General features: G+C 40.7%; 1 protein-coding gene across 3 annotated transcripts; it reads right to left on the bottom strand.

Moving 5' to 3' along the window:
* Window positions 1-206: 206 nt before the first annotated feature.
* Window positions 207-14,068, bottom strand: ampd3a (adenosine monophosphate deaminase 3a). Of its 3 annotated transcripts, none has more exons than XM_080426454.1 (15): window positions 13,985-14,068; window positions 7,489-7,711; window positions 6,834-7,014; window positions 6,419-6,584; window positions 5,664-5,883; window positions 5,048-5,177; window positions 4,425-4,619; window positions 3,720-3,851; window positions 3,456-3,619; window positions 3,225-3,351; window positions 2,790-2,953; window positions 1,970-2,090; window positions 1,626-1,799; window positions 722-832; window positions 207-542 (listed from the first exon to the last, which is right to left on the bottom strand). In XM_080426454.1, exons 1-15 carry the CDS (start codon window positions 14,040-14,042, stop codon window positions 366-368), a joined length of 2,343 nt encoding a protein of 780 aa, XP_080282580.1. In that variant the 5' UTR covers window positions 14,043-14,068; the 3' UTR covers window positions 207-365. The 3 variants fall into 3 exon arrangements, with proteins under 3 accessions (XP_080282580.1, XP_080282581.1, XP_080282582.1); XM_080426455.1 differs by lacking the exon at window positions 13,985-14,068 and adding an exon at window positions 11,134-11,246; XM_080426456.1 differs by having other exon boundaries at window positions 442-523.
* Between the last annotated feature and the right edge of the window lie 1,722 nt (window positions 14,069-15,790).

Here is a 15,790-nt window from a genome sequence, read left to right as displayed (position 1 = left end):
AGAAGCATCAGATGACTGACTGGGTGGGTGCAACTTGTATGGGATCTCTGGTCTATTTGTTCTTGGAGAAGATTTATTCCAGTAGCACTGATGATAGTCAAGGACTGAAACGTTTGTTCTTTTTTAAATCCACTTGTATTTATTTTTTAAATTTGAGCACTGTTTGACAGCATATAGATGTCTTAATATAAAGATTTTTTTCAAGTATCTCTTTTGCTGTCCTCTTAAGTTTGACTTCTATACAGACAAACCCATGACAACCTTTTGACAAACCAAGCATTACCACAGGCACAGTATCATAGTATCCTGACTGTTTTGATTACAAGCTCATCATGCTTGGATTATGTCTTCATGTGACGTCCATGTTATTCTTTCCGGGCACTCATAGCTTCAGACTTCACTGCATCTGCTAAGAAGCTAAGTTCATTGCACAGTGTCTCATGCCGATAGCCCATGCGGATCTGCGCTACGTTAGTCCGACGGATGTCATTCCCCTCAGGTCCATCTTTCAAGTAGTTCACGCCTAAGAAGTATTTCTTCTCCTGTTAAAAATTAATACAATTGTATAAAAGCACGGTGTTTTTTTTACATATCCATAAATGTCCAGATTACAATTCATTTCTGACCAGTAAATTGAAATGAAATTACTTTAGTGTTATAATAACATGGTGATAGCAGATCTGAACATGACTAATAAAACGATGGAGAAAGGTCTCAGTACCTGGTGAGCTAGGCCACTTTGCAGCACACTGTTCCTGGCTATCTCACACACGTCGCAGGTGCTGAGCTTCCACAGCTGAGCTGCAATGGCATACTCCTCCATTAGGGGCTCCTAGAGTGGTGACAAACACAGGATTTGAATTTTTCAACCACATTCAACCTGTTCCTGTTGTCCCTAATTTGGGCATATCATTATTGTCAAAATCTGCAGGCTCACACACATTGGGATGTTGTAGATCAGCTATTTTAGCGATTGTGGGGGTGGGGTGTTAAAAAGATTTCAGCCGGCAGCTGCCAGAGGCGATGGCTATATTTGAGGGTCCTTGGCATGGAAAGGGTTTGGGAAACCCTGGTCTAAACTAGGCTACTAGAGTTTATTGAGTGCAGGTTTCCTCTGTGCACTGCATGGTAGAACACCGACTGGTTGACAAGAAGTACATGCACAATAAGAAATGTAGTCTCCCATGCAGGAGACTTGGGTTTGAATCTTGGGTAGAACTTGCAGATTGACGCTTTAAAGGGCTAGACCACTTTGGTAGAGGTTTGAGTTGTGTAGTTGCCATGATGCAACGGTGGGCAAGAAATACAATCTTTTTTTTCAGTATTTGACAGTGTATATTAGCCTGGCGTGGCCAGACTAATATCACGGTGTATAGATATTAGTCTGGAATCTCTGTGTGGATCCTGCATTTCCGAGGGGCGAATAAAAAAAAATGTCTCTGGTGATAAACCCGCTGCATATTTGCATACTGGGCCCTGATTGGTCCCTCACAACTTCGGAGGGAGAGAAATCGAAACTCTATTGAGAGGGGCCAGACCTAATCTGCCAAGGGCATTTTTTTTTGCAATGGCAGATTTGTCTGGAACCAGGCTAAGTGTACTGTATATGGCATGCATGTCTTTACCTTAGTGTAATGGAACTGCATAGGGTCATCCGTGGACAGGGACACACATAAGCCCTTGTGGAGGAACTCCCGGAGAGGACTTTTGGAATATTCTAGGAACAGGCTGTTGTTGCTCAGTGGAGACATCGCTATTGGCACCTGAGCCAGGTAGTACAGGTACTGCAGCACAGGGCTCTACACACGCGCGCGCGCGCGCACACACGCGCACACACGCGCACACACGCACACACACGCACACACACACACACACACACACACACACACACACACACGATTGTATTGTTACGGATCAAATCATTACTAGTGAGGGAGGGGGGGGGGAAGCAGAATGCAGCCTACGGTACCTTCTTTAAGTTGAGTCCATGTGAGATGTTGTCAGCTGTGAGAAAGGCAGACACCAGATGAGTAATGGAGCCTGCTTCTCCACAGTGTGGACGGAACTGGAAGGTGCTCATGCCATGCTCTCTGCAGAACACAAAAGGTCATTTTACATGCTCTTGTGTAGTGGCACCTTTAAAGAACTTGCTGCTTTATACAGTATAGTAAGTATTATTAGCTGTAGTTCTCCAATAAATAAGATCCTGTAATCCTTTTATTTCTTTCCAGTCTTTTTTTATTTTTGTTATGCTCAAGGCAATGACAACTAAATTAACCAAACCAAATTAATATACATGACCAGTTGTAACTATTCCTTGTCATATAACATCCATTTACTATATTACTATTAATGGTTGACTATGATAGATGGTGTTAGGGTGCTTTAAAAACACACCCTAACACCACAGCACTGCTTTGGGTTAGAAATTCTATCATTTGTACCAGCTTTACTCAAAGTAAGTAAAGAATTCAAGTTTCTGCCACTAGGGGACAGAGTTCTTCTGTAGGTTGCACGGCTCTCTTAGTTGGGGTTTTAGATAAAGGTCTGTCATCCGTCAACATAATGGGATTGGGATTCATCTAAAGTATTTCATGTCTCACTAGGAGCCTAGAACTGTGCATCAAATATGAATATCTACTGTATATTCCCATGGCCCAGCTGAGCTGGTTGCTGGACCACATAACAATACCAGCTGTATGAATCAAATAGCTGTCATCATTTCACAGCAGGGAGCTCTGTGTCAGTGTAGCATACTGTATGATAGAACAGATAACATCAGCACGTACTTCCTGAGGTTGTTGAGGACCATGATGTTTGCATACATGTGGAAGAGGTAGTAGCTGTAGGGTGGGTTGTCTTCTGTGGTCCACTGCTCTGGCTTGGGGCTCTTGTAGGAGAACATGTGATCACTATGTTTGGATTCATCATCTACACTATCAAATCCAGTCACCTGAAGAAAATTGTAAAATATTAAATGATTAAAGTATTATTAAATTGTAAATCACATGAACGCTTCCATCCCATTTCTGGGCATATAATGAACATTCAGTGAAAATAGCCAATCTACAAGCTCACAACGCATCGCAATGAGACACATTGAGATCTTGTATATTGGCTATTTTCGGTGAAGAGATTCGGGGTAGTGGGAGAAAGGGAGGGGGTCAAGTACAGACCCTGGGGAACCCTGGTCACTGAAAGTTTCAAAAAGGATTTTCACTTACATATTTGAGGAAAACATGAAGTTCCTTGTGTTTCTGTGGGTTGACTGTGGCCTCAAAAAGAGGTAGAAATATGTTCTCCAGCATCTTGGCAAAGTTGGGAACCAACTTTTTTGCCTTGAAAATATCACTGAAACGGGGGGAATCCACTGTCAGCGTATCAGGAAATTGCAAGAGTGCCAGATTTCAACAAAATCCTCAATGTGTGGATTCCTCCTCATATGCTGCACTTACTATATTCTAGGTACTTGAATGATCCACTGCATGTTGGGAGAGTGCACTTTCTGGTGTATGAACCACTTAGACAGGCTGTCCCACTCGTCTGGAGAGCTTCCATAGATTGACAGACGAGGCTCTGCGTACTGATACTTACTTTCCTCCAGATCATGGGCCACTTCCTATTAAGCACATAAAGTAAGGGTACAAGACTTAGGTTACTGTGAGGCATTTGTCAGTGTTAAGAGTTTGTGGATATAGCAATAAATGTTGATTTTATACCTTTACTATGCGAGCAAAGTACTCTCCATCAATGAAGTTGTCTGTTTTCAGGTAGATTTCGCGAAGTTCACTGGCCCCCACTGGGTTATACTTTGAATTAAACTTGTCAAAACGATGAAAGGTTTGTCTCCCCTATAAGATTGGAACAGGCACAGTACATTGTAATGAAATAACGTATGTGATTCATTATTTTCAGACAGTAACAGCCACTAACAGCTATATGCATAGGAAAATATAGTTTTAAATGTTCTTTCATGTTCTAGGGCACCTCCAATATGTAATATGTATTTTAATTTATTTAAGTAATTACTTAATTTATTTATTGTTTATTGATTTTGAGATAACAAATATACATTGTGACTGTATTAAAGTCCAATTTGTATTAAAAATTATGAGGAAGCCAAATAGCTTTGCTGTAAGCACAGACATTTTGCTATTGGTGTCCAAAAACGTTGTGTGGTTACATTTAACTTGAGGCTACGAGAGGCTAGTAAAAGGCATAAAAAAAGATTGCCTGACATACAGTATGTGATTCAGGCAAACCAAAAGTATATATTTTTTAGGTTACTTCAGGTCTGTTATCACTTAATGCCATCATCCTATTAGGTCTTGATATGCTTAATTCAATACTTCACTGTATTTTGATAAAAACGTGGTAGAATATGACATTGACTGGCCTATGTACGTTCATAAACAGTGTCTTACAGCATGTACATCAAGGGAGTCCACAGTGAGGTCATAGGGGTCCATGTTGAGGTTATGGAAGACCTGCCTAAGGGTCATCCTCTGTCCACCCTTCTCCAACACTACACGGTCTGCCTCCGTCTTACAGGTTGTCTGGATGAAGGTCAGTAGGTGTTTCTGAGACATGCAGGCTGCTGCGTGAATGTGTGTGTCCACCTATGGGAGAGAAATTATATGCATGTTCATTCAGCTGGCCAAGTCAGATTCTACACAATATTTATTTTCTCCTCGTAATTATTTGAGTCACAAAGCAATAGCAAAAGTATTGTAATGAGGCTGTCTGTTTGTCTGTACTGTCACTCTGTCCTCAATGACTCATTACACTGCATCATCATCATATCACAACACAAAGATCAAGGTCAAGATGATGTATTGATTATCGCACATAACTTCCTTTATAGAGGGATGAGACTGATTGCATTTCAGAGCTTGTCTCAAGCCATTTCCAGGACACCGAGGTCATCTGGCAATGAACCACGTGGATCAATATGCACACCTACTTGCCCTTTTTAATACCTCAGCATGAAGGTATTGTGTAACAGATTCAGTCAAATATGGAGAATATTGTAAGAAAAATTACTTGCCTTCCTAACATTGTAGAAATCTCTGTGAGGCACACCTTTCAGTTCCCTAAGCTCGGCCATCTCATTGAGCATCTCATGGAGGTAGAATTTCGAACCAAGGAAATTGAGTCGTCTATGACAGTAGGTTTTTCTGCAAAATTCAAATCAGGTTGAAATTGGATTATTAATTTTGTTTTGTTAAACCTACTGTATAATACTTGTGTAATGAAGTGTCAACAGCACCCAAACAGTCAACCCCACTACAGTATTATAGTAATAGTGTAAAGCAATGATCCTCAAAGTGGGGTCTGGGGACCCCCTGGGATCATTGAGGCTGTTCCAAGGGGTCCCCAGCAAAATTAGTTAATATGAATCAGTTTATCATTTTAGTCGTTTAGTTTGGCGATTTCAAAATAGGCAATATACAAGCTCACAACATGTCGCGGTGCAATGCGTTTGCGAGTTATTTGCCAGCTATTTTCAAACTATCTTTACATTAAAAATAAAAAAGGGAATGTTTTTAAACATTTTAACAACACAAATCTTGTATGGGGGTCCCTGGCAAAAAAATATTTTCTTATGGGGGTCCGAACCACTGGTGTAGAGGGGGTGTCCCTTTGGTTTGACGGTGACTCACGTGGGTCCATCAGCAATCATGGCCAGCACATGACTGAGGTCTATAGCGAAGGTTTCTAGGTCTGGGTAGGGAAGCCTATGAGGCCGGTTCTCTCTCAGATCCTCTGCGTCATCATACACATAAACTATTCCGTCCTTCATTTTCAGTTCGTAGCTAAGGTTCTCTGGGATGTTCTCCATGCTGTAGGGATCCTCCCCCTCCCTCGGGCATGGGCAGATATCTGTACGGCACAACGCAAGTTTATTCTCAATGAAATACACTACCTGTCCCTCTGCATCTGTCTAATGCAGTGGTTCTCAACCATTTCAGGCCCCATAATAACCATATTTGAACTGGGGACCCCCCACCCTGATAAGCACTTGGAATTTTAGGGGTCGAGGCATTACATTTTGTTTGACTCGGTTCCCAAGATAAATATTGTGAAAATAGACGATCTACCAGCTCACAATGCCTCGCGTTGCAAGGCGTTGTGAGCTTGTAGATCGGCTATTTTCAAAATGTTTGCCTCTTTCTTATATTGTTTGACAATTTGGCCAATGTTTGACCAGTTTTTATAGTATAGTCTGTTGATTACCTTTGATGCAGTAATAGTATTTTTTCCCCTTTCGTTCTTTCATTTTTTTAGGTATTAAAAAGGTCTTAAAGGTCCTTAAATTGTCACCCCCCCCAAAAAAAAAATCATGTAGGGTCCCGACCCACAGGTTGAGAACCACTGGTCTAATGAATGGGAAAGTTGCTTGTTGACTGTTGTATACCTGGTAGAACCTCCTCCTCTTCCCTCCATGGTTTATTCTCAGCAATGCGGAGGAACTGTGAGGTGGTTCGGCAAAATCTGTGATATGCCAGTTTGGAATACTTCTCACGGATAAACAGAGCCTTAAGAAGGCTTTTGGCAGCCTGTTCGTAGTCCTCCACTGTGATCTGAAAACGGGTGATGAATAAAGTAATCAATCATGACAATGGTGGTCTTGTTTGATCTCTTATTGGGAAAAGCTCACACAAAGGCTTCTTTTACTGACGTACAGCATGCTAGTGTTTTAATCCTTTTGGAGTGCACAACCAAATTCTTATGTGTTTCTGTTATTCTATGTAATTTTTCTATTGCCTGCATGGTCTTGCAAATTGCAATATCACTTCTTAACCATCAATACAATCTGAGAGCCTACTTACTCCAGCACAGTAATCTCCGCTGATGGTGACTCTCTGGTATTCAGGGCAGTTTTCTGGTACAGAGGAGCAAGTGGAGCTGGGAGACAGATAAGGAGTGGCTGCCACTGAGCGTGTCCACTCTGCGTTCACTGGCATCTGCAAGGACATCGACTGGGAACGGATCATCTTGAAACTCTGCTTCCTGGAAATTAATCGTTGAGATTTTATGTTCTTTATTCTTAACTTCAGTTTATGTGCCATCACATGCGGAAGTACAATTTTGAGGTACTTTTACTTTACTGGAGTATTTCCAATTGGTTTTACTTTTACATCTACTTCACTATATATCAGAGTCAAATAATGTACTTTTTACTCCACTACAATAAATAGAAAACTTTAGTTACTAGTTACTTTGTAGATTTGGATTATTATTACAAAACATACATTAGCCCTATTTAAACGTTGGCTATTTGAAAATAGCCGATCTACAAGCTCACAACGTGCAATGTGACGCGTTGTGGGCTTGTAGATCTCTTCTTGTCGGCAAGAGACACCATCGTGTGATGGAGTATAAAGTAAGATTACTCAAAAGCATAAGGCTATGATTACTGAGAATGGGTTTTATGATTACGAATGTTGCTCAATGCTCTCAGCCTGAACCAAGACATGGTTTTACCTCTTAGCGCTCTCCTCTGACTGCTGCTCCGCCAGCTCCTTAAGCAGTTCATGTTCCTTGGCTTGGTGGAGGCCAATGGGACAGTCCTCAGGCACTGTGAACATGGACATGGCATCCTTCGTGTCCTCTTCCTTTAGCGCTGTGGCATAGACCTTCTCGGCTAGGAGCTGCACCTCCTCATCCGCCTCACTGAGGGTGATCTTAGGAAACTGACGTGGTATGTCTGCAAGAATGTACACAAAGTGCAGTGAAATGACAGCCGTGGCACACAATTGAGAGCTGCTGGCCAACTGTATGTTTTTTTTATGTAAAAAATATGTACAAAATATATGAATGAATAAAAAACTATATATAAAAACTATTTATATACAGTAAATAAATAAATAGTATACTGTATATTCATATACACTATATATAGTGTTATATGTTACACTGTGGTAAAGACAGACTGCCTTTCCCACTTAACCTTTAAAGCCTCACATGTTCCATTATATTTCTCATGATAACATATTATTTTCTGTTAACCATATGCATTCTTATCATACTACTTATTCCCATATGTTACTATTGCAATATATTCACCATGACTTTTGTTACATATCTCCATTACCATTACCTTTTGTCACAGCCTCATGGTCAGCACCAAACACTTGTTTGCTACAATGCTAGCTACATTGGTAATCAGGGAGTTGGTATTTACATCTTGACCTAGTTAAATACATTTTAACATTCATTGCATATTAATTTCATTTTACAAACAACACAGATACAATTGGTTGGTTGAAACATACACCTTTATTCATCTTGACAGTTTAAAGCTCATCGTCATCATTAAACAAACACACATACTTGCTATATCCTCTTCTGGTCTGAGGCAAGGAAGGTTTTCAAAGGAAAAGATGTGCAGTCCGGTTCCGGTGCGTGGCAAACCTCGCACCGGAAGTTTGATGAAATACATTGCAGTGGATGCGCAGCCTGGACCAGCTCATGAATTATTTCTGAACGATTGCGACCTTTGTCATATAATCGGTTCAATATCGGAATATAAAAAAAGACATATCACACAGTGTTTTCTGCTGTGTTGCTTTTCGATGTGTACACTGTATAATTTTGTAGAGGTATCTAAAGAGCACAAAGTATGTTTCTGAACAGCCAAAGTATCGCGAGACTGTCCACCATTTCCTGTCTGGCAGCCAAATCTTGTGATACCTCCGAGACAGAAACGATACCGCTGTTTAGATGCCTCAATAAAATCATGTGCTTTGCACATCGAAAAGCAAGTGATTAGAAAACAACCTGTGACAAGTCTTCCTTTATATTCCTGAACCGATTATATGACAAAGGTCGCAATCGTTCATAAATAATGTTTATTCATGAGCTGGTCCAGCTGGTTCCATCCACTACAATGTATTTCATCAAACTTCCGGTGCGAGGTTTGCCACCCATGAGTTATAATATATGTAGAGAACGGACTGCACGTCTTTTCCTTTCAAAACCTTCCTTGGTCTGAGGATCTGAAAAGATCGAGTCACACATGACCACAGTGCTCTTTTTATAGGGTGGGTATGGTAATTGGAACATACCACTTGCCAGGGGAGTGTGCATTTTTCTGTGTAATATATATTATGGATGAAAAGAGTTGTGTTGCTAAAACATGATTAATACCTACCTTGTGGATGATAATGATTTCTGTAAGGTTTGGGAAATGTTTTCTTTGTTGATTTTCACTAGTCATGTAGGTGAATGTATTGGGTGAACCTGTCCATAAGACAGATGGTTGGTGCCACTAAGGAGAGACCCAGGTTTGATTATTTGAGTCAGTCTCGTCTCAGGCACGAGACAGTGAACATGGGCACAATGCTGCTGAGGAGCTCTACCCTTAAACCCAGTCTGTTAACAGTCAGTTTATTCTCTAGACTGTTTGCTTGCTAGAAAGCATGTAAGTTTATTGTTTTGTATTTTTTAACCACATTTTTGGAACCTTTTTGAAAATAAATCTGGATTATTGAAACATTTGGTTTGTCCATTCTGTCCACCTAGCCCTCATCAGAACGAACACAACACACACACACACACACACACACACACACACACACACACACACACACACACACACACACACACACACACACACACACACACACACACACACACACACACACACACACACACACACACACACACACACACACACACACACACACACACACACACACACACACCTTTATCTAGGCATATAATTTATATGCGTATAAAGTATGTACGTATGCATTTTTGTTCATGTTCTATGTACCTATTGCTGACTCAGTAACCATTAGGTGTGACTCTGCTTCCCAGTCACAGCAACCTAATATATCCTCTATTATATGAACTCTATAAACTCAACACAGTCAGCTCAGCTGTAAATAGCAGTTAGCAGCCCATCTATGTCTCTACACGTACTCACTCATGTTAACAACATTTGGTCACTGGCTCTGCGCACAGTAAAATCCTCTGTTAATTTAAAGGGATAGTTCATCCCAAAAATTCCTTTTTTTCTATCGATTAGACACCCCATGGAGACTTGAATTCATGGATATCCTTTTGTTTTTGTCGCACTCCTAAGCCAATAATTTGATGACCAGCGGACCGGTAGGCAGTGGTTCCGGTAGGAGACACAAACGAGACTCTTTGTGTCTCCTAGCGGAAACCGCTAGCCGGTCATCAAATGATTGGCTTAGGAATGCGACAAAAACAAAAAGAATCTCCATGAATTCAAGTCTCCATGGGGTGACTAATCGATAGAAAAAAAGTCCTTTAATTTAGTGTACCATTTGGTTCCATTTGTACACTCTTCTGAGTTAAATGAACACTGAGGATTTTACTGTGTAGACAGTAACTGTCTGAGTCTGACTATTATTTTTCCCCCAGGAGATGTTATTACTATTCAATAATATAACATGCACCTTTTGGCAAAGCCAGGCTTCTTTTGGCATTCCAATAAAGCACCATGAAATTGTACCTCAGCTGTAGCAACCACAGTGACAGGCTCTTGTTGGTGTCGTCTATGATTGACTAATGCCAAAATTCCATTCTGCCAAAGCTCTTCTAGGAAGTCTACCATTCCGGACCACGCAATACAACCCTAACAACAGCTGTTCCCCAGTGCATTAACACAAACAGCATAGTGCTGGAGGAAAGACACTATATGCGTTGCTACTGTATATAACTGTAATCCTGAAATGGGTTCATATGAATAATTTACTGTCACTCCCCCAACACCAATACACAACAAAATACATTCTCTAAAATAATTATCTTCTCTCTCCCCCTCTCAGACAAATAGTATAATGTATAAATATATGTATAAATATGTGAGCACACAGCTGACTGCTGACATAGCGAAAACTCAGCAACTATTAGTTGTGACCGTGCTTCCCAGTCAATACTAAATAATGTACAGTATACTTTATGTGGACTCTATAAACTATCGGCTCTAGAGGCCTCTTCTCTACAACAACACTAGGGCACGGTTAATAAAACCTGGCACCTTTTCTGTAGCAATGAGCTTTGACCCGACTTTATATGAAATAACTGCCCTTCACAGGTGCTGGGTCTGTTGTTGTGCATCATGTCCCTATGCCGTCCTCTTCTCTCTGTTCTTACCTTCAGGGCTGCTAACAGCCATGTCTGGTGGCACTGTCTTCTCAAGTATTGTCTGAGGGAACCTCAGTTGGGATCAATGAAGCAGCTGGTCTGTGCAGGTTCACTGGTTGGTATATCTCTCTGTCCAAGGACCTGGGTCAGACTCGGCTCATATCTGAGCCTGTGGTGGCATGCAGCCATCGGTTTGTTTTCTTGAGGGACCCTCTCTCTTTCTATTTTAAGAAGCCAATGGCATCATGTAAACAGATGCTAATCCTGGGAATATGTCAGAAATGGCTGTCAACAAAGAGCCCACTGCCGGCCCAACTGTCCTTTGCATCTCTCTCAAGTGCTTACACAAGTACTCTCTCTGTCACCCCCAACTCGCACGCGCACGCGCACACACACACACACACACACACACACACACACACACACACACACACACACACACACACACACACACACACACACACACACACACACACACACACACACACACACACACACACACACACACACACACACACACACACACACACACACACACACAGGGAGAGAGACTCATCACCACCTTTCGGTCCTTTTGAATGAGTACTGTAGGAACTTAAGCTATACAACTGTGATGATTATCATGAACATGCTGTGAGAGTAATGTATGTGGTCCTTTATCACTCTCCTCACTCCCTGTGTGCCTCTTCAATGATAAACACACATCTCTCTTCTCTGACCTTGGGTAAGGCACTTAACATTACTGCTGGAAATACATCAAGCAACTGCGATTCCCTGGCTAGAATGTCAGTCAGCAGCCAGGAGGGTTTAGATTAGCCTGGAAAGCAGAGGAATCTGCGAGAGCGAAAAGAAGCGATAAAGGATGCAACTGTTGCTTTATTGTGTACTTATTCATACTCCTTTCCTCTCTGTTCCTTCTTCTGGTCATGTAATGTGACCTGTATATTCTCTATGTGTTTATAAACTTCAGAACTTGTCATGTGATACTGCCTGGCGTCATCGTGTTCTCTGAGCTTGCTGCTTGATTACAGAGGAATACGTCAACTGAATCATCTCTCACCACCGTTAATAGAGGAATACTCTTAGGACTACAACTAAGAATTACTAAATTCATAACAAAATCCATAATCCTGAGTGGTTACATTAAGTTATTTCGAGGTATCAATAAGCTACTGCTGCAGATTGCCAAGCATAAAGCATAGACACTATACACATATATTGTGTGCATATTTTCATCATATCCCACACACAAAAGCACAAGCCTACATACTGTACATATGCACATATTCCATCACTAACAATTCACAACTATTTGTACCTGCCATGTTGAGCCTGTCTACAACCATTCTGCCCCTGGGCAGGGTAATCATATAATGATTATTAAAGCACAGTAATGCCATTCAGCCCTCACATTGATTGCTTCCCGATTCTGCAGCCAGCCACAGCAGATGGGGAAATAATGTCATTGTGTGTTAGAGCAGTCCTTCTGTTATTGATCAAAGCATCCGCTTTTTAGAAGCATTAGACCGGACGGCTGAGGGCTTTGTGTTGCAGCGCTACAAAATACATTATTGACTAACACCACAGAGAGACATCTTAATGGTATTCACTCTACTCAGCACTGAAGTGGAATAGGAAATAGCTTTGTGAATGTGTGTGTGTGTGTGTGTGTGTGTGTGTGTGTGTGTGTGTGTGTGTGTGTGTGTGTGTGTGTGTGTGTGTGTGTGTGTGTGTGTGTTATTCATGCATAAGCGCGAGCGAGTTGTACAGTACTTTATATGTATACGAAAAATCCAGCAAGTATACCATATTAAGTGTGTTTGTGTACAGTACATGAATGTGTCCATGCACATGTGTACTTGGTGTGTACTGAGTTTATCACATCTCCCACATATTTTAATACTTTACAGTTTACAATATATGATTCTTCATAATTACAATAAATAATAAATTATAGTTATAATAATTAATAATACACATTTTCATTCATTTCATGCCATTCATTATTTCAATTGTGTTGAATAAACAGTCCCCCCAGACTCAGCTGTCGCCTGCTGTTATTATCATGTCTCCTCTGCTTTCTCTCAGACACCAGGCTGCTGTCACTGTTAGACAGTGGCGGAAAGTAGCTAAGTACATTTACTCAAGTACTGTACGTAAGTACAATTTGGAGGTACTTTATTTTAATACTTAATACTTCTACTCCACTGCATCTCAGAGTCAAATATTGTACTTTTAACTTCACTACAGTCATTTGAAAACTTGAATTACTAGTTTATTTGTAGATTCAGATTATTAATTCAAAACATACGTCACCACTTGAGCCCTATTGTATACTTCGGCTATTTGAAAATAGCTGATCCACAAGCTCACAACGTATTGCATTGTGACGCATTTTCTAAAAAGTTTGAGTGTGAAAGTTTTGCACTTTTACTATTTGTATATATGCTACTTCTACTTTTAAGTACAAAATGTGAGTACTTCTTCCACCACTGCTGGTAGAGATCCTAACTTCCGCTATCTCACAGAGAGGTCAACAGCACCTCTATCAGGCTGTTGAATGGAAAGCCACTCACTTCATTCGCCTGACTAAAGATGCAGCACACTTTACCACCTTGTGTATTTATAACAGATCTGGTATTTTTGGAGACAAAGGTGCATGCGTGCGAGCGTGTGTGTGTGCTCCCCACAAGGATAGTAAAACCAGAATAATATTTGACAATGTTCTTTTTTTAATGTTAAAGAGTTTTAGAGTTACGGTTAGAAAAATATTAAGACGAACGTGTGTGTGTGTGTGTGTGTGTGAGGGGGGGGGGACGGACATGTATATGGGAGGAGGAAGGATAGAACAGATTCTTACCCTTTCCCAAGCAAGGACTTGACTGCTGCCTTATCAGAGGGACGTCGCCTCGTCTCATCTTTCTCAGCAGCCGGGATCTGAGGCGGCGTACAGATACACAAAATGGTGCACTCATCCATCAATGCAAAGCAGCAGGGTTCCTTCACAGCTATATACAGATTCTATGACACCACGTTTGCCAGATACTTTCCCTGATGGAGTGGTGAAAAGTAACTAATTATACGTTTACTCATACTCCGTATTTAAGTACAATTTTAAGTTACTTTTACATTACCAGACTATTTCCATATTTGATACTTTATACTTTGACCTCATCTCCGAGGCTAATATTGTACTTTACTCCACTACAATTATTTGACAGCTTTAGTTACAAATTACTTATAAATAACTGCAGATTTAGATGAACTGATAAATGATGATGTATTATTATAGATTAAATTACCCAGCAGCACATAAAGTAATTAAAATCAGTCCCACATTTGCCAGCTGAAACATTAAAGTAATGAACAAATCCATTTGCTAATTACAATCCAATAATATGATTGTGAAATGGGCCATTCTGCACAATGAGTACTATTATGTTTGGTACTAATATATTTGTACGCCAGTTATTTCTACTGATGCAACATTTTGAATACAGGACTTTTAATTGTAACAGAATATTTCTATATTGCGGTATTGCTACACTTACTTACAAGTACCTCTTCCGCCACTGTCCTTAAGTGACCCCCCCCCAACCCTGTTACATTGATGGATAGGTCTGGATAGGCATGAATCAGTTATCCCTCATGCAGACATGATCGTAATAAAACAAAACATACTGTAAGAAGGTTCATTTGTGTTTCATTAGTATTGCAAAAGCTACTGATGATATTTATGACAGTTATCCTCTGGTGTAAACACAAGACGACAGTGGATAATAAGACACAGGGCCAAAGACAAATAAATCCAAATCTGCATGGCAGCAGATAACTCACCTCTTCCGTTTCCACTGGTCTGTGCATCAACTGTGTAGAAGTTCCCTCAGAGAAACGCCTCAGTCATGCTCTGCTGTTGTTATGGTCAGAATACACGATACAGTATCTCACTCACTGCTCTGCAGTGCACGTCCCTTCATCCTTAACTCCCTCATTGCCACAGCTTAGCACAAGCACTGCAGCTGCAGACGCTAGTTCTCCTGATAAAAGCTACATATAAATGCAATCTGTTCGCTATAGTCTATCAGTGCCTAATCATTTACTAAATGGTATTGTAAGCTCCAGTCTTTTCACATTGCTGGCAGTGGAATTGCATGTTCCACACACATGTAAAACATCGGTGTCAGTCAGATGTGTGCTGCTCCTTACTTCTCTCATTACAGATTAGGCATTTAGCAGACACTCTTATCCAGAGCCACTTATACAGTGCACGTGCAGGGTAAGCATACCTACTCCTTCTTTAGTTCATTATTGTTGGCCAGTAGTAATGATGAGGCAATTCATACCATGAATGATATGAGGTTGCTCTTTTGTATAGAGACCTTTTTATTTATTAATTTACTTAGCCATTTTATGCTTTGTTATATAGGACAGTGTAGAGAGACAGGAAATAAAGGGCAGAGAGAGGGGACACATGTGAGACAATACAGGGGTCGGATTCAAACCCAGGTTGTCACAACAGACAAGGAGGATGATCTGTGCATTAAACTCGCTGAGCCACCAGGTACCCCAAACAGGGAACTATTACCCAAAGCTGCATTCATCCTTATGTAGGTTTGCAAAGGCATGGCAAATAGAATCAAAACACTCAGAACAGACTGTGCATTAA

The sequence above is a fragment of the Gymnoscopelus braueri genome (genome assembly GCF_963280865.1).
Source record: "Gymnoscopelus braueri genome assembly, chromosome: 1".
Classification (NCBI taxonomy): Eukaryota; Metazoa; Chordata; class Actinopteri; order Myctophiformes; family Myctophidae; genus Gymnoscopelus; species Gymnoscopelus braueri.
Note: the sequence above shows the minus strand (reverse complement) of the source record. Positions and strands in the feature narration are given on the sequence as shown.

What these genes read in the sequence shown, in the direction of transcription:
- ampd3a (XM_080426454.1), bottom strand. Translation starts at nt 14,042, where the DNA reads ATGAGACGAGGCGACGTCCCTCTGATAAGGCAGCAGTCAAGTCCTTGC. An exon ending in AGAGGAGGAGGTTCTACCAG is followed by an intron (nt 5,884 to 6,418) that starts GTATACAACAGT and finishes TGTGCCGTACAG; the next exon opens with ATATCTGCCCATGCCCGAGG. An exon ending in ATGATTGCTGATGGACCCAC is followed by an intron (nt 5,178 to 5,663) that starts GTGAGTCACCGT and finishes TGAATTTTGCAG; the next exon opens with AAAAACCTACTGTCATAGAC.